This window comes from Durio zibethinus, chromosome 7 (assembly GCF_047325235.1).
Source record: "Durio zibethinus cultivar Kanyao isolate XHJ-2024 chromosome 7, ASM4732523v1, whole genome shotgun sequence".
Classification (NCBI taxonomy): domain Eukaryota; kingdom Viridiplantae; phylum Streptophyta; class Magnoliopsida; order Malvales; family Malvaceae; genus Durio; species Durio zibethinus.
This window is the reverse complement of record NC_143168.1, coordinates 25,567,549-25,586,533: the sequence shown is the minus strand read 5'-3', so window position 1 is coordinate 25,586,533 and position 18,985 is coordinate 25,567,549. Positions and strand designations below refer to the sequence as shown.

Sequence of the window (18,985 nt, the reverse complement as noted above, 5' to 3'; positions counted from 1 at the left end):
CATCTTACATTTACAATCAATTTCTAAAATATAAATTTAATATATTTATAATTCAAATTTTAACATTTATAATTTCTTATCTCTAAATTTTTTTTATTAAAAAAGCTTCAATAGCATATTAATTATATGTCAATCGTATTTAATTATAATGATTAATACTTACGACGAAGAAATCAAAATATCAGTGAAAATAAGGTCATTCGATATTTTGTTACTATTTACCTTAATTAATATATAGTAGCCAGCTATGTCCTTTATGTACAATTTTAAACTTTGTATCTAGAAATTATGAAACTCATGAACAATTTAATTTGGCGGTACCAAATTCGTGAGTGTACTAAAAATTTTTCACCTATGTTTGAAATGAAAGCTAACCAAGAGAGGGGCTGTGAATGCGTGTGAAAAGCATCTAATTTAATGCGTCAAAATCTAGTCTTATCTCAACTAGCTGGGTAGAGCTAGTCAACCAAACCATTTTTCTGACAAAAGGTTTATATGATGGGTCTAACTGTAAAATCACTTATTTTCTTGTTATTTTCTTTTTTTTTTTAAGAAGAGTGTTGCTAAATGCATTTTTTTTTTTTTCACTTCCTAAATTTTTTACAAATGAAATTAATTAATTATTTTTTACACAAAATTTTGAAAATAAATTTTCAAAAAAATTATAAATTTTTTTCAAAAATAAAATTCAAAAATCATATAATTTTTTTAAAATGAATTTTCAAAATATTATAAATTTGTTTGAAAATAAATTTTTGAAAAATTTTATAACTTTTCAAAAATCTATTTTTGAAAAAATTTATAATTTTTTAAAAATCTATTTCTAAAAAATCATATAAATTTTTAAAAAATTATTTTTTAAAATTTATAAAATTTCATAAAATTATGAAAAAAAATAATTAAATAATTTTACTTAAAAAAATTAAAAAATTTGAGATATAAAATAAAAAATTGGAGACACATTTAGCAACACTCTTTTTTTAAAAAGTCATCAATGTCATTTAACTTAAAAAGAATATTAAAGCCCACTTATTTATTTATAATTTTTTTGTGAAAGTTTACACAAGGAGAAACTATCTTATTTCAAGTAGGATATGTAGCAGATCAATCGTTAAAAAAGGGTTATTGATAGTGAACTCGAACATAAATTTATAAATGAAATATTTAATTTTTATCAATTTAATTATTTGATTAAGTCATTGATTATTTATTTATAATTTTAATTAATAATAAAAAGGTAAAGCTAATTACTAAAACAAGTCAAACCCAAATTCAATTCATTACTTATTTTTTAATGACAATAGAGATGAAGTTTTGTTAATTCATTCTTTTATAGTGATGTCAAAAACTATGTTTAAAAAAGTTTGTTTGATGTTTTTTTGGCGAAGACAAAAGAGTATGTACGAAATGCTGCACCCATTTTATGCTTGAATTGATTTTGCATAGGTTTGGTTACAATGTGGTTCACACGTTCAGAGAAAGAAAGACCCAAAGCTGTCTATCAACTTTTTCTTTAGTTCTTTATTTATTTATTCATTTATTTAATGTAAGGGCAATTGTTTGGAAGATTCTTGATCATAATTTGAGGTTGGTCGGAGGTAAATTTGGTAATATATATTTTATAGTATTTATTTTTTAATAAATATGTATAAAATATAAAAATTATTATATTATAATTCGTGATAATATATTAAAAATATGTATAAACTATATATTTTTTATTAAAATTTTACATTTTTTTCTGCTATTTTCATGTTATAATTTATAATATATTATTTTAAAATTGATATATTTAATTGGAGGAAAAAAATTCAATGGTTTTGAGCTGAGTTCTTATTTGAAACTTTGATTTTGGAATGTAGAAAAGAAGGGAACTTTTGTCTATTCTTTTGAATATTCTCACTTTTCAAGGTTTCATCCAAAAGTCAAAATGATTCAAGCGGTTTCTTTTAGACAATTTTCAGCTGCTTCCCACCACCTTCTTTTGAAATTGGATCATCTTAATCATGGGATACAACCATCAAAATTACTGTTAACTAGTTTTTTCATAATTACTTAACACAATTTATTTGTCAGCTAGGAATTAATAAAAATTCGGAACCATTCTTGGTGAAATTCAAAAGTATATATTATTATAATTTACGATATAATTGAATCCAAAATTTAATCTAATTATTTCATTAATTATTTTTAAAAATAATAAACAATAATTTAAAATTCAATTCTATTATTAGATTACAATCTTTTTTATGAAAAAAAAAAATAGTACCTAAGGGTATTAGTACTTAGGACCCAAGTAGAACTTTTTCTTGTATAGCTTTAGTTGAGGAAGGCAATCACCCTATATAACTTTTTTCAAAACAAAAAGTGTAGCTTGACTTGTATAATGGTATTTACATAAAGATTTATATTTTTCTCATATAATATAATTAATTATAAATTAAAATTAATAAATTCCATTAAACATGTCACTCAAGTCAATCGATGTATTAAATAATAATCCATACATACATTATTTTGAAATGCGTGTTCGGCACGGCACAAATACCTAATCAGACTTTAATAGTTTCCTTCCTCAATTGGCCAATGCTCATGAGTCCTGAAATGTGATTCAAGCATACCAATTTTGAAAATTTTGGGCACCTTTCTAAAGAGTATATGATCCCATATCCCCATCATTATCACAACAATGAAGGGGGGACCAAAGTCTAGTGTTACAACATTTGGTTCAACCTTCCAAAGAAAAAAAAAAAAGGGAAAGAAAGGGTCCAATGGGTTGAACAAACGTAACGAGTTCGATGGAGTTAATTTATGCTAGACGTGTAAGGAGCAATTGGCGGCAAAAATTTATGAAAGTGAAGAAAAATGGAGCTTTTTTGGGCAGACATGGAGGGACCAAATTGCCCATTTCCTTTCTCTTAATTTCTTATGCCCTTAGGTGAGAGAAGAGAAAGTGGGGTTCATGTAGATGTGGGAGCAATTGTATGGACCAAATTCAAACCAAGATTTAGGGTCTATATTTTGTTTGGAATTTTGTTTATTTGTATGATGTGATAAGGATCTAATTAAAGCCAAAGTTACTTAAAAAAGGGGAAGACAAATGAAGTTGGCTCATGATAAGGTGGGTTCCATAAAAGGAAAAAGGACATAAAATTAGGTTATACTTAATTTTCTTAGGTTAATTTAGTTAAACTTTCTATTGATTATTGATAATGATAGTAATGCAAAAAAAGAGAATATAAATTTATAAATCTATATTCATTGATTACTAGATTATATAGTAATATAAAAAATATGATTGAATTGTGATTCCATTATTTCAAAATATATTTACAATCAACAAAAGTTCTAATTATTTCATATGTAAAGAAAATAATTTTGACGAGCTTGCTAGAAATGACGCTCTTTTCATAAAAGTCCAGCATTTTATTCAAAACTATCAAACCTAACTAAATTAAGATTTTATATCGCTTGATCATCGGAGTTTTGATCCAACTACAATGGGTAAATCATAAATTTTGATATACAAAATCTTTGAATCCGATCAGTAAATAAGAAATGTTTGATGTCATTTAGAGATGATAGTGCGAATGAAAAATGTATTATTTTTTAACGATGTCAATCATATCCATACTTAACGGGTAATTTAATTTTTTATCCGAATGGAGATGATAATGAATATTATATTATGGATATAAAAATAAAAATTAATATAATTTTAAATTTTTATTGCGTATGGGAAAGAGATGAATAATATAGTACTTATCTCGTACCCATATCCTATAAATATTTATATATATATTTAGTAAATAAATTTTTTTATTAAATAGTATAAATCATTATTTTAGATTAATTAGAATTAATATATTTTTCTTCAAAAATATATATTAATATATATTTATAAAATAATTACCTAAAAATATAAGATAAAAATAAAAAAAGTTATAAAAATACTTTATATTGTTTAAGTTTGATCACATATTAATCATGGTCTTTTGATATGTTCTTATATATTGTTTGCTAAAACAAACAGTTTTTCTATAATACATAGTTATAATAATCCTTTTGATTTATCAAGATTAAAGCCTAATATAACAACAAAGCACTATTATACCAAATATTACAACTAACTTAAAAGATTAATTTATGGCGAGAATCATGGCACTTTAACACGTCTCACTGTCATGTTAGAAAAGAAATTAAGGAACTAAACTTACAACCAAAGCATAATTATACCAGATGGGACACAGATCAAAGCACACATAGCTCTTTCGTAAGTTGTAACAAATAATTAATTATAATTACCAGTATGAGAATCTAATTCCCGAATGAATATTTTAGTCTAAGGTGTCTTATCTTGACTAAATTTACAAAGCTCCAAAGCTAACCTCCAAGTAGTTGGGAGCCAAGATTTAAGTTTAATATAAAAACTATTGAAACAAAAAAGGAGAAAAAAAGGAGTATGATTTGGTTCAAAGTGAAAAGATAATCAAAGGATAAGTTGTAAATTAAGCCTAATTTAGAGGAATTAATATTATGGGCAGCCATCAGCACTGACTTTGCTTAGTGTAAATTTTTTTTTATGAACGATAAGGGAATTCTTAGATTTCTTCAAGTCGATTTAAGTAAATTTATTTATGCTAAATTTAATAAATTCATGAAAAATTATTTATTGATAGTTTTCAACGAATTCGAACCCAAACAATCAAGAGAGTAACAAATGATAAAGGAAAATTTTCTTTTGCAAATGATATTTCTTGTCTATTTTTACTAAAAAAATTAAAGTTTGAAAAAAAAGAGTTATTGATAGACCATCATTAATTATTTAATCTTAATCACCGACTTAATTAATTTTGGACCAAACACATAGTTTGGTTCACTAATATTTAATGATGAAGATTCTTGTTGATTTTAGTGATAATTTAATTAATTAAGATAGGTAACTTTAATATCAATCATAATTAAGTAGATCACATCAAGGTTTTATGAAGTTTAATAAATTAACCTCTTATAGGATGATTAGTGACCTCTTAGCTAATTTGATTTGATCAAATTGAAGGAACAACAATTGCACTTGGCTAGGAAGCTTCATCAAATTTTGTCCTAATCATTTCCAATAAGAGATTCTCTCTTTACTCATGACAAGGAGAAAAGAAAAAAAAAACTATCGTATCATATTTTAATATTATTAAATAAAATATATATTTTATACAAAATTCGAGATAAATAAATTGTTAATTTTCAGATTACGACATGCATTTAGGATTTACGCTAACGAATAGTCGTAAATGAAACTTGATTTGGAACTAATAATACAAAATTGAGCTGCCATGAAAAAGCATTTTACCTAATAATATAACAAACATTTCTCAAAGCTATTGCAAGAAAAGAGAAAAGGAAGAATCTGCCCAATCGTTGGCAATATGACGACTGTAGGGATTGTAGAGGAAAAAACATTTTACCTAATAGTTCCTAATTTTCTCGTACAAGTCAAATCTTAACCAATCAATCTGATCTTATTTGCAAGTGATCATATAGGTTTTATGATCTAATACAATGTACCCTACTTTTTTATATACATTAAATCTTATGGGTAATAGGAATAATAGTATTGCTTCTAATTTCAAATAAGTATGTAATTATGCAATCTAAATCAATGTTTAGCACGAGAATTAAAGATTTTAAAGTCATTTAGTATCACGATTGAACAAATTTATTATTCAGCTTTAGGTTTAATGTGTTTAATTATGATAAAAATTTTGGTTTTACATGTAAGCAAAACCCATGCAATGTTATGATTGTATAATCACAGCCGATATAATTCGTGAACCATGGGACACAAATAAGCAATAGAAGACTACAACAAGAAGTGAAACTTGGAGCAGAAGCACAGCCATGTCAAAATTTTTTTAGCTTTGTGGCCAAGGATCAATTTGATATTGCAGCATATATACGAGTACCCAACACCAATTTAATTATGAATCTGAAGCTTGTAATATTAAAGTCATTTTTACTTGAAAGTTACTTTACAGTTACCAAAAGGAATTGAAGCTGACTTATACCAAGCTGAAAAACCTGGATTTAAATGCTAAAGGTTCCAATGTAGGTGATTTCAAATCAGATATTAGTGTAGCACTTCTTGGTTAAGGTTTCACATCATCATGGAAATGTTTGAATGATTAAAATCAGAAATTTGCCTGAAAATCATTGCGAAGGTTGGGAAAATTTAGTTGAGTACTCAAGTTCCAAATATAATGACATGTTAGTTTGAACAGAAGATCTGAGTCACCAAAAAAAAAAAAAGGCAGGTGAATATCATTCAAGTTGACTAAAATACTCTTTGGTTTTGTCATAATTAGTGTAACTAATAACTTATACTTCGATCTAATGATTAAAATTCAAAATTTTAAATTTGAGATGAACAAGAGAAAATTTACAAGATGACAGAAGACGGATCTCAATTGTTTCAAAATTCATCCGTAAGTACCAAACAAATAATAATATCTTAATTCGGGTTTTATCCATTTTTTTTATACATGTGTGCCTTAAATCCTATTGAATTATGAAGAGCGAAGTCATTCTCTAAATCTCTAAATTTGAACTTGATGAATTTAAAGCATTACTTACAATTAAAATGTTTATTTGAAAACCTTAATTTGTGTTTTTGCAATGTGAATAGTAGTAATTAGGGTTTGTGAAACAATGGAAGAGGCCTTACCTCCATTGAATATCCAACTCAGAGATTGAGTAGAAATAATTGATGAACTTACAATTCAATGGAAGCTGAGTTTTTGCGTTAATGCCGACAAATATTTTAATAGTTTGAGTCCCAAATCCAAAAAAAAAAAAAAAAAAATTCTATTAATGCAACATTTGGTGTCCCCAACGCGTTTTTGTTACTTCTATAGAAGAAACTTTTTCCTTCTTTTCCATGGCTGTTGATGGGAAAATGACTATTCACAAGATACGGTTTGACCCAATTCTTTTGCTTTTGGATTCAAGCTATCAGACCACAGATTATATTCTTAAGCAATGTCCATTTCAAAATCACCCACAAATTTTTGCATGCTTTCGTGATCTTTTGTGGGGAAAACAAAATCCAATTTGTTTAACAAATTAAAAAGAGAAAGCCAATTTCATATTAACTTGATCACTTCCCTCAATTTTGTTTAGTGGACCTCAATTGATTTGTTACATATAGAAGTCTATGATTAAGGCTTTGCATACATTTTTACTTGGAGATTTGGCATTCTCATGTTTGGTTTTAATATTTTAATTTCTTTACCAATTATTGTTTTGTTTAATTGGAAAAAATAGTTCCATGTTATCAATAAGATATTAATTCACTGTTACTAACATCGAAAGTTTCGATTTTCAAATTCAAACTTTAATCGTAATTTAAAAAATAAAAATATTGTTCACATGTGCATTTAATTTGGGATTAATTTTAAAGCAATCTATTTCCCCCTTAACGTTGCTTAGGATGGAGCCAAATTTTAGTTGATACAATTGGAAAGACAACGCAAGGAGTCAAGTTAAACTTGAATTTCCATAATCGCTATATCACATCAAAAGCTACAAAGTACAAACTCATGGAATATGAAGCAAAGCCATAAGTTCACACCTCACTCGAATTAGAGTTTGAATTAGATTTGGTACATCATTGATAAATTTTTATTAAATAATTATATAAACGAATTAAATTAAATTTAGTGTTTCAAATATAAATGATAAACCTCTTTATTATAATTTCATTGGTAGGACATGACCCATCATTTAAAGACCATTTTCTTATCTTTTAAAAGCCCATTTTTGGAAACATGTCATGGCCCATAAATCAAACCCAAGTTCGAGACATAACGGTCATTTTAATCCGTAAATAAATATACGTTTTTTTTTTTTTCATTAAAAAATCCGTTTTTATCTCTTACTGAGTCTACAACCAATAAAATCTCACCACGCGTTCGATGCTCATTGGTCCATCTGCTCCCTTATATAACCACCATTCTATAACGGTATTTTCTGCCCCCCAAATTTCCCGCTACATAAAAGAACGTAAAGAGAAGAGGAAAATGTGAGAAAGTGAAAGAGAAAAATATATAAAAACGCCAAGAAGTGAAAAGAAAGTAAAGAATTTGAGAAGCATTAAACAAAGAAAGAGAGAGGGATAGTCAGAAATGGCTGTGGAGGCAGTGGCTGCTGCTGGAGAAGGAGAGGCACGAAAGAAGAACAGAATTCAAGTGTCTAACACCAAAAAGCCTTTGTTTTTCTACGTTAATCTTGCCAAAGTATGGGATTTTGTTTTTATTTGATAGGTTTCATGCAAAATGATGTTTTGGAGTGATCTTGGTTTTGCTTCTTTTGTTTGTGGATTTGGATCTTCTTTATTGTGTCATTTGATCTTCTTAACTGTACAATTTCACAATGAATTGCCGTTACAATGTATTTTTCCCTTTTTTTTAATAAAAATTTTGAAATTGATTCTCCTTTTTTAGTTTACTTTCAACAGCATTATTTTGATATTTTCATCCTTTTAAATGTTTGCAATGCATCTGTGGCTATAGATCTGATGTACCTTCAAAGATAATAAGATAATGAGATTTAACTGGATGCACATTTTGAAAATTTCCATTACTCCCAAGATATTAAATGTGAAGTTTTATGTCATCAGCACTTTCTCATCGCTGTGGGACTATAGCATGATTGCAAGGTGGTTCAAAGACGAGTCTTATCCTTTCTAGATGACATAACAATCATAAAATTTCGTCACAAGTCAAATAAATTTTCTTAATTTGCAATTTTTTTCGGTTCTATCTTTGCATAAGTTTGTCTATAACTCAATCTGTATGCATGATAACATTCAAGCTAGCTACATGTTTTAATTTTGATTTCTTTTGATGCAGAGATACATTCAACAGCATGATGAGGTTGAGCTTTCTGCCTTGGGCATGGGTACATTTCTCTGAATCCTTCTTTCATATTTTTGTTGTTTTGAAATGTGAACTATGAACCCTTTATCTCAGTCTTTGCATTAACTTTCCAATAGCAAATGATTGATTTCATAAACTTTTGTACCTGCTTGAAAAGCAACTCAAATTATGAGCACAAGGAGTCTTTTCTTTTCCCTTTGTTCTTTGGTACTTTTGACCTGTTTGAGGTGCTTCAATGTCCATCGGTTTTGAAATGATTCATTGCCATAATGCATCCTGAAAATTTTTCTCAAACTTTTACTGCAGCAATCACTACTGTTGTCACAATTGCTGAGATCTTGAAGAATAATGGACTGGCTATTGAGAAGAGTAAGAATCTCCATCTCTTAACGCAAAAAAGGTTTCCATCCTTGATGAGAATGAATACTTTGATACTGATTTGTTTGTGGGACAAAGCAGAAGTTTTGACATCTACAGTTGGCATGAAGGACGAGAACAAAGGACGTGTTGTCCAAAAGGCCAAGGTGGGTTTAGATTCTTACCATACATATAGTTTGCTTCTGGATGTGGTAACTTAATGTACCTTCCTTCTGATCTCCTTCTTTGTCTTGTTTCTACTTTTCCTTGCTTACTTTTTCAGATTGAAATTGTGTTGAGGAAGTCTGAAAAGTTCGACTCACTGATGAATGCGACCAATATGTCACCAGAGACTACTTCCAAAGACAAGGAATGACAACAGTGTGAAGCACTATTGATACTCATTGTTGTAGTTCTAAGTTCAGATTCTTTGTTATATGTCTACCTTGATAATGCTTCCTAGCAGGAGTATAGATAGGTATTCATTCAAACATGAATCCTTTGTTAATTAGTTAATAGAGTAGAGAGACCGCCTTATAGAATGACATAACAATGGGCAGTTACAGTTGTATGCTTCTCTCTACTCTCTAAGGGAGTGCGGAGGAGTCATCTCTGTTATTACACTGTTCCTTTTTGAATTTGTTTTTTCAATGTAGCTACACAAAAATGGATGATTGAATGCTTAATTGAGGAAGAAACTGTAGTAACTACTTACTCTGCCATTAGTCTGCTTGATTTACTGAGGCCTAATTCAAAGAGGCTGATCTTCCTCAACATGATTCCAACAAAGTAATATTGATGTTCTTGTTTTCTGTCATTGCCATAAATGATTTAATTGAATTTATGAGGCCTTGTTGTTTAAAATAGATTAACAAGCTCACATATTCATTGCTAATGTAATTTTGCTTCTTTGGGTAGGAGATGCTTTAGATATAGTTCTCTCTGTTTGTGTAAATACAAGGAATTCAACTTATCTTTAATACGGTCATGTCCTGGTATGTTGAGTGTCCTGTTATTGAGTCAAGCAGTTTCATGATACCAGGAAAATGAGAGGAACCAAAAACTTGATGTGGCTTGTGAAACCAGGCTTGGCTTTTGTCCACAATTTTCTAATATGGGTCTGACAATGAATTTGATAAGGTGAATCCGGTATTCATGAGGTTACAATAAGGTACTGACTGGATTTAGTCTTCCGAATTGCCTGGTCACCATTGGCAACCTGCTTAAGGTTCTGATAAGAATTTCCCCTTCTGTCAGTCTATCTATCCGATTCCAGAGTACCGTAACCAATAGATTTTGAGGAGTTCGTTTGGTATGCCTGCATCATAATTTCAAGTTATGGTGTGCCATTTTTAATCGTGCTACGTTGCATAGTCATTATCATCAAACAAATAAATCATGTTTATTTCAGTCATAGACAACCGGTCAGGGTATCATGTTTCCTTTAAGTACTTAAATCCGAAGTTACTAGGACAAAAGAAGATTTGCATTGCTTGCATTGAATGCTATCGACATAGTTTAATCTTTCTCTTTTAGGCAGTTTTTAAGGGAATATTTCTCATTGAATGGTATCCACAATAAATAATCATAATCAGATAATCTTTCCCTGAATCGAGTTTTTGGTTATTGAAGAAAAGTCTAGTGTGCAATTAATCTAGATATTGTCAAGCTCTTGATTTCTTGCATAAGTTATATGCACCTACAATGATGGTTCAGAGCATATAGCGAGATCTGATATGATGCTCAAATAGGAATGATACTTATGAGGAATTTGTGAAGCCGCATTCTTCGGCTTATACCTAGGTAAATTGAAAGCTTATGCTAAATTTAATGATCATTTTTTGAGAATTCAAACATATGAAATTATGCAGCTGCACAAGTAAGCAGGAAAAGATGTATACATGGTACATCCCCATTTTCATATGAAAATTATGCAGCGGTTATGATCCTACCATTGTAAAAATTGGTGTTTGATATGTTTGGTTTCGAGTAAATTGTAAATCTGTAATGAGGCTAGCTGCAACATGTCAGTTCACTTCATGCCAATGGATTAATGCAGATTCTATCTCTTTGTCTTTATGCTTCAACTCTTCAACATATCATGGAAATTAATGGATGGCCTTTGGGCTTTGTTTATTGATATCAAAATTGCAGCCTTTGGTTAACATGAATTCCAGGCATGTTTCTGACATTGCAAACATAATTAAAATTAAAAAGACAAAAACGGCAACAGGCTTAAGAATTATGCTTGTTTCTGATTTTTTCCCTCAAAGCGTTGCCTCAGGTTTTTCCTAAAAGGAGGTGAGGATGAAACTCAACTCAACTCCATCCTTTTTTTTTAATAATGCAATGGCAGCTGAATCCAGAGTTTTAACTTGGTTCATCACATCCAACACATATGATATTTAAATCACAGCCTTTCCCATATCCCAATCTGTGACTGTTAAAAACATTAAAATTGCAGCCAAAATGTAAAAATAAAAATAAAAAACCCATCTTGCCAAAGACAGAAAAGCCCAAAAATTTATTACCAAAGAAGAATGGCTCAGCCCAAAAACAAAAAACTGAAGCCCAAATTACAGGGTTGTTTTTACCCGGGGTGAAAAATGCAAATTCAACTTTCTCTAAGGCTCTCAACTTTGAAATACCCCAAATTCTCTCAATCAAGATAATTTCACAAACTTTCCGGTCTCATTTCTCTCGCCAAAAGCCAGCTTTTGTTTACCATCTCTGCCTCTTCTTGAAAATTTTTCAATAACCCATCTTTTTCCTCCTCTTATCTTCTCTCTTTATCTCATGTGAGTCTCCAAATTCAATCAATTTCTATGCTTTTAGGGTTTTATGTTGTAGTTCATTTTATTTACAAGCTTTTATTTTTCTTTCTGATTCGAGTTTTTAAAGGATAACTCATGAATTACTCATGAGTTTTTCAAGGCTCTCTCTCTCTCTTTTTTTTTTTTTTTTTGTAATTATATGCAATTTTTTGGAGTTGAATTGCTCTCTGGGTCAAGTTAGGGTTTTTTAAATAGTTTTTCATTTCCTCCTGTGATTTGAGTGTTTAAAGGTTTTCCGATTAGTGGGTTCTTTTTTATTTTATTTATATGCATTTTTGGAGTTCAATTACTTGCTGTTGCTGGGTTAAGTTGGGGTTTTTTGTTTGTTTTCTTTTCTTTTGTAGAATCAATATTGTTGGCTTATCACTTGTGTGTGTGTGTTTTGAGGGATGGTAGGTTGGCACAAATATTTGCTATTATCAATGTGCTATTATTGACCTTTAGAAACAGTCAGATTGGAACAAATGTTTTACATTGTACTATTTTTCATGTGTTCTTGTTTTCTTTCCTTTTTAATTCTCTGCAGCAATATGCATATGGCTGAAGTTGATCAAAGCTTTGTTGAACATGAGGAGGAACAGGCACAAGAACCTGAGAACTTGGAGCAGAATCCAAACCTGGAGTATGACTTGAACCTGGAGCAGAATGTGAACTTGGAGCAGAACTTGGACTTTGGGCAGAACTTGAACTTGGAGGAAAATCCGGAAGACAACTTGGAGGAGCAGAACTTGCAGCAGGAATCGCCACATCAACCAAAACATGAGCATGAAGATAAGGCAGTGGTTGGAGGTGGTGAAAAGAAGTGGCCTGGATGGCCTGGAGAGAGTGTTTTCCGGATGTTGGTTCCTGCACAGAAGGTTGGTAGTATAATTGGACGAAAAGGGGAGTTCATTAAAAAAATAGTTGAGGAGACCAGAGCTCGTATCAAGATACTTGATGGTCCTCCGGGGACAACAGAGAGAGCTGTAAGTTTGTACCTTCTCTTGGCTTATATTATATTTAGCTTTGATTCTGGGAATAGACTATTAGGGAAGAACCAGTTCTACTTGTTGATGCTCACTTTTTGTGTCTACTTGTACTATCGTGTTATAAGCGATATGGACATTTTCATCATCTTATACTATGAAGAATGATTCTGCTCACAAAGTGGCAAACTTAAGCAGACAGTCATTGCAGGGGATTTCTTTACCTGCTTTTTCTTTCTGTGTATCTTCTGATTCTTGTTGGACACTTTGCTGTTGTCTTTTTATTTGTTTGAGATTTCATGTGCATTTATTTGCTATTTTGTGCTCAGAATGAGGCCATGTTGTATTGTAGTTGTACAATGACATGGAAATGATTTTCACCATAGAAAATAATAAAGTCTGCTCTTTGACTTGTGCTAGATCTCATCTAGTTTAGGACTGCTTATGTACATGATATATTGGTTTAATTAATCTACCAGAAAACATGAAAATAATAAAAAATGGAAATCTTAAATATACATCACCAAGGCAACATTAAGCTTTTAAGTATTCCTTTCTAATCTAAATCAATTCTATGAAGAATGTATATAAGAAAAACGTTAAATAAATAGTAAGAAGAATGGAAGTGCTAAATTAATGGTTGTAAGTTTTAATGTGCTTCACATTGCAGTAATTTGAATAAATATAATTCTTTCTTACATAATAATTGTTCATCAATTTTTAAAGTTTCGACACATTGGCAGTCAATTACATTCCTGAGGCATGATATCGTTTAAAGATTTGAGTAATTGAAGAAGACAGTAAGGAAGGCCACAAGAAGCAATCAATAAAATACAAATACAGTTCCCTTTATTGCAATAACAAGAATGAGTCTGTGCAGGTTTCGTTCGCAAATTTTAAGGCAAGGAGTCAATCATCAATAATACTCCAATTTTGAGGTACCAAAGTCTCAGATTGCAGGGATCAACATTGAGCATTTCAAAGTGCTGAAAGTTTGATCTGAATTAACGGACACATCTTGTACAAACAACCATATCAAGAAGCTCCGCTTTCTCTCTGGTAACTTCAGAACCTGGATGATTGGTGTCTTGCCTCAGATTCTAAAATGAAAATCTTAAAGGAACCCGTGGAAAGTGTTCTAAGATCCCTGGAAATCAAGCTAAATTTAAATTCTCATTTGTAACCATCATACATATGCCTACGATAATTATGGTATAAATTTACCCAAAGTCGTGTGAAAACTCTCTCAATAATATGGATATTGTATATGCATGTATGATATAATATTGTATATGCATGTATGATATATTTCCTAATAAAATTCAAAATCTATGATCCAAATAACTTGCAAAATTTAACATTTTAAAACAGCTTGGTTAATAAGTCTGTTCCCTTTCTTCAGACAAGGCTGGTAGTTTGCACTGATACATGGACAGTATGTTGGAAAAAAGTAACTCAACTAAGATAAAGTTATAGTCCTGCTGAAATAAAACAATTTTAGTAAAAATCTGTCATTGTTGAACAAAATCAAGTAATTTTTCCTTCGAACAAAAAGAGTTTAATGTTATGTTATAGATTGTCTTGAATCTGATCCGATATGGCATATTTTGACCTCTTTGTCCTTATTTGCTGGTGGATGCAATAAAATTGAGGTATTTATTAGTTTCTTAATTTCTCTTCCCAATTTTATTTGGGCATGTGGACCATGAATCTTAACATGTTAGCCTTTGTGCTGATGCTACTATTTTGTCAACAGGTAATGATATCTGCAAAGGAGGAGCCTGATTCTTCTCTTCCCCCTGCTATGGATGGGCTTTTGAGGGTCCATAAACGTATTGTAGATGGTTTGGAAGGTGATTCATTTCACGCACCTACAGCTGTCGGAACCAAGGTTTCAACAAGGCTGCTAGTCCCTGCATCACAAGCTGGAAGTTTGATTGGAAAACAAGGAACAACTGTCAAATCTGTTCAAGAATCTTCTAATTGCATTGTTAGAGTTCTTGGAGCAGGTTTTCTTCTCAGGATTTTGTTTCTCACATTTTTTTTTCTTTTCCTTTAGAGTGAAAAATTTGTCATTTTTTCAGGTTGTAGTAGTTATCTAATTGTTGATATTGCAGGAAGAGTTTTATGATCAATGTACATAAACTATTTTCAAGTGTCTATCTTAATAGCATTTAATATTGTTCCTTGTATGTGAAATGTGTGAATGTGTGATTGTGTGTTTGTGTGTGTTTCATTAAGTTGTGGGTGAATAATGTTACTGGTTCTCTCAAATCAAATTATAATGTTGAGAATATGACTGTCTTGATTTCTATCCAAATTCAAGAATAAGGTTTTTAGTTCCAATGCTGATAATTTGAAGTTATTTAGGTTTGGCATCCTTTGTTTGATAATCTCATACCATCCTTTTGTTCAAAGGATTTCATTTGTAATTTTTTCTGCTTTTGATTGGTAATTTTATCATAATATTTTTGACATTTCTTTTTTTCTTTTTCTTTGTTAAATAAATGTTGCAGAAGACTTTCCAATCTTTGCTCTTCAAGATGATAGGGTGGTTGAAGTTGTAGGAGAAGCAGCTGGTGTGCACAAAGCGGTGGAACTAATTGCATGTCATCTCAGGAAGTTTTTAGTGGACCGTAGTATAATTCCATTATTTGAAATGCATGTAAGGCTTCTATTTTTGGTTGACCTACCGGTTAATTGTGCCTCTGTTAGTGTATAGAATGTAATGAAATTCTGTTACATGTTTCTACCAGATGCAAATGTCTAATCCTCAGATGGACCACATGCCACCTCATCAATCCTGGGGTCCACCTCAAGGTGTCCCTCCAAATGCTAGTGGAGGTGCTGGTTTTGGACACAATCCTCGGTACATGCCACCTCCACGGCAACATGACAATTACTACCCTCCTGCTGATATGCCTTCTATGGAGAAACAACCACATCTGGGTATTTCTGCCTATGGAAGAGAAGCGCCATTGGGTGCCCATGCATCATCAAATCCACAGACTGCATCATCAATGATCACACAGGTAATTCCATACCACTGCTTACCTGGTGGCCCCTTTTTCTCCAACCCTCTAATTTCCATGCGACTTGAGAAAAAGATGCTTTGGAGCTTGATATACAGCTACTATTAATGTGATTCCTTGGTTCTTGGTTTGGATTGTTTAAGTCATGGGGAGTGCTTGTTTGTTGAATTTTAGCATAGAATTCCATGTGGAGTAAGTTGCCTGCGTCAGCCTGAAAGGGCATGGATGGGGATGTTTTAGCAAGCCTCTCTTGTTCTTGCATTGTAGTGATCCATGCTTCCTCATCTTTTGATCTACCCATTTGTTTTTGGCTGTTGGTAGATTTTTTGGTTGTTAGTTTAGAGATTGTTGGACTTGGCATAATTTTAATTTTAGGCTCCTGACTACAAGGTGTTTCCAATCTTTTAGGTAGTGTTTAGTTTGGGGTAATCTCTCCAAAAACCATAGTAATCTATACGAAGTGATTTTTTTGGTCAATTACACAGTGATTAGATAATCGTATTTGGTATGCACTTGGTGATCTTACATGATAGTGATTTTGATTTTGGATCATTGAGAGTGATCTGATTATTGTCTGGAGGGTGATCTAATTCTCATTTAAAACGGTGAAAAACTTTTACCACTGAGATAAAATAATATTTAAAATTAACAATAGTCAATATTACCTATTTAATATATGAATTAAAAGCTTGCTTCCTCTTAAAATTATAATTATTTTATATTATAAAATTTTATTTTTTCAAACTAATATTCATTTTAACAAGTTAAGAAATAATTTGTGTACTTTTTTTAAATTTTTTTAATGTTTTATATATAATATAATTTTTTATTTTTCTTTTATTATGATTTGAATAGATTTGTTTTTATTTTGTTTTTTACATAATTTATCTAATTAATAAATATATTTATTAATTTAACAATTTAATTATATTTTATTATAAAATAAATAAAATATTATTATATTTTACAAATTATCTTTAAATAACATTAAAATCATAACTTGTGTACCTATTGAAATATGCGTGGATATTTTCGTACTTTTAAATAAAATGATATTTCAAATTCCTATGAATTAAAAAAATAAAATAATATTTGCTTTTTGGAGATATCATATATGTTTTTTAATTTTTATGAATTAATGATTATTAAAGAAATTAAATAATTTTAAATTATGAGTGATAAGATCACATCTGTGATTACATTATCATGGTGATCTTCAAATTGATACCAAATACTACTTTAAAGTTTTAAGTCGGTTAATGGTCTTGGCTTGCTTGACCAAACCGGATCCTAAAATGTTCTGTTTCTTTTCTTTGCAGGTCACTCAGCAAATGCAAATTCCGCTATCTTATGTTGATGCTGTTATTGGGACAGCTGGTGCAAGTATTAGCTATATTCGACGTGCTAGTGGGGCAACTGTCACCATTCAAGAAACTAGAGGTGTTCCTGGTGAAATGACAGTCGAAATAAGTGGAACTGCTTCACAAGTTCAAACTGCTCAGCAACTGATACAGGCAATGTCCTTTGCCCTGGCTTCTGAACCTTTTTGGTCATTCTTTTTCTATTTGCTAGATATTGGAAACAGTATATATGTTTTTTTTTCATTGCTTATGCTGCTGATTTCCTTCTAATGCTATTTCCACCTGCTTGGAGGCTTGGTCAGTGTCTCTGTAATTTGACTTTACACCTCTGCTAATAGTTACCATGGGTCCTATCTATCATGTCTGTTATTGTCCTACCTAGAAAAGAAGCATTTTATAACATAGATGTTAAATTATGTGTTTTCTGATGGTTTTGACCAGTTTCAGTCTGATACATGATCATAGAGGGCTGCATAAGATAGAGTTTTCACTAATATGATTTATGGGAGTAAAACAATGAGAGGCCCTTGTAATGATGTTTTTGAAACCTCATTTCTATGTAGCTTTCTAAGTGGAATAATTGTGTAATAGAGCTGGTGTTAATCATGCTAATGTTTTCACTAGATGATCTTCTGACTTTGTTCGTTCTCTCTCTCTCTCTCTCTCTCTCTCTCTCTCTTTGTGCATGTGAAGGCTTTGTGTTTTATCGGTTGTCAGAACATTGCTTCCTTGGGTTACTATCGGTTGCAATTTATTGAGTAGAATACTATAGCTACTGATTATTATCAATTGATCCGGCTCGGTTAAATACTGATATTGCATATATTATATTGCAGAATTTTATGGCTGAAGCTGCAGCTCCTGCTCAGGCACAACCAGGTGGGGCAGCAGACCAAGCTTATAATCCTTATGCGGCTCATAGTTCTGTATATGCGTCGCCACCATCCAATCCAGGACATGCAGGCCATAATGGGGGCTATGGCTCTGTTTATGGTTCAAACTACGGGTACTAAGCAAGATTGTTTGAGTTTGATGTGTCTTGATGCTAAAATTTCTGAACTGGATTAAGTATGGATTGCTGTAGGTTGTATTCTATTTAATGTGTGAATTATAACTGTTATAACGTATAAATTCGTGGATTTACTGTTAGACATGGATTAGAGGGAGTCGTCACTAGTATTTTTTATTTAGGTGTGATTGGTCCATTGATTGAATTCGATCTACAAAATAAATGTTAGGTCCGGGAGTTGGTTATGTATGGGAAGGTTGTAGCATCTCACACCTATCCAAAAGATGGTATTAGTTTGATTTCAAATTATCCAAGTATTGATCATTTTGATTAGTTAACAAATAATTTAATATTAAAAATTAACCATAAAATTGTTCCAATAGTTTGGTAGTAATTTAGGATAATTTTTTCACTTCGAGAGTATTCATAGAGGTTATTATCTCATTTTGAAGAGGTTTCATTGTCGGATTTATTAACTTTTATTTAAAATAATTAGT

At 30.8% G+C, this 18,985-nt stretch overlaps 2 protein-coding genes across 3 annotated transcripts; both read left to right on the top strand.

Moving 5' to 3' along the window:
- Window positions 1–8,011: 8,011 nt before the first annotated feature.
- On the top strand, window positions 8,012–10,258 carry LOC111277881 (uncharacterized protein At2g34160-like). 2 transcript variants are annotated; one of them, XM_022864310.2, is made up of 5 exons: window positions 8,013–8,288; window positions 8,904–8,952; window positions 9,237–9,299; window positions 9,390–9,454; window positions 9,571–10,255. In XM_022864310.2, exons 1-5 carry the CDS (start codon window positions 8,178–8,180, stop codon window positions 9,661–9,663), a joined length of 381 nt encoding a protein of 126 aa, XP_022720045.1. In that variant the 5' UTR covers window positions 8,013–8,177; the 3' UTR covers window positions 9,664–10,255. The 2 variants fall into 2 exon arrangements, with proteins under 2 accessions (XP_089620513.1, XP_022720045.1); XM_089764387.1 differs by having other exon boundaries at window positions 8,012–8,288; window positions 9,237–9,454; window positions 9,571–10,258.
- Window positions 10,259–11,903: 1,645 nt separating this feature from the next.
- LOC111277166 (flowering locus K homology domain-like) lies at window positions 11,904–18,628 on the top strand. Its single transcript, XM_089764003.1, has 7 exons — window positions 11,904–12,085; window positions 12,648–13,086; window positions 14,843–15,095; window positions 15,603–15,751; window positions 15,843–16,118; window positions 17,438–17,632; window positions 18,316–18,628. Exons 2-7 carry the CDS (start codon window positions 12,652–12,654, stop codon window positions 18,490–18,492), a joined length of 1,485 nt encoding a protein of 494 aa, XP_089620129.1. The 5' UTR covers window positions 11,904–12,085; window positions 12,648–12,651; the 3' UTR covers window positions 18,493–18,628.
- The last annotated feature ends 357 nt before the right edge of the window (window positions 18,629–18,985 follow it).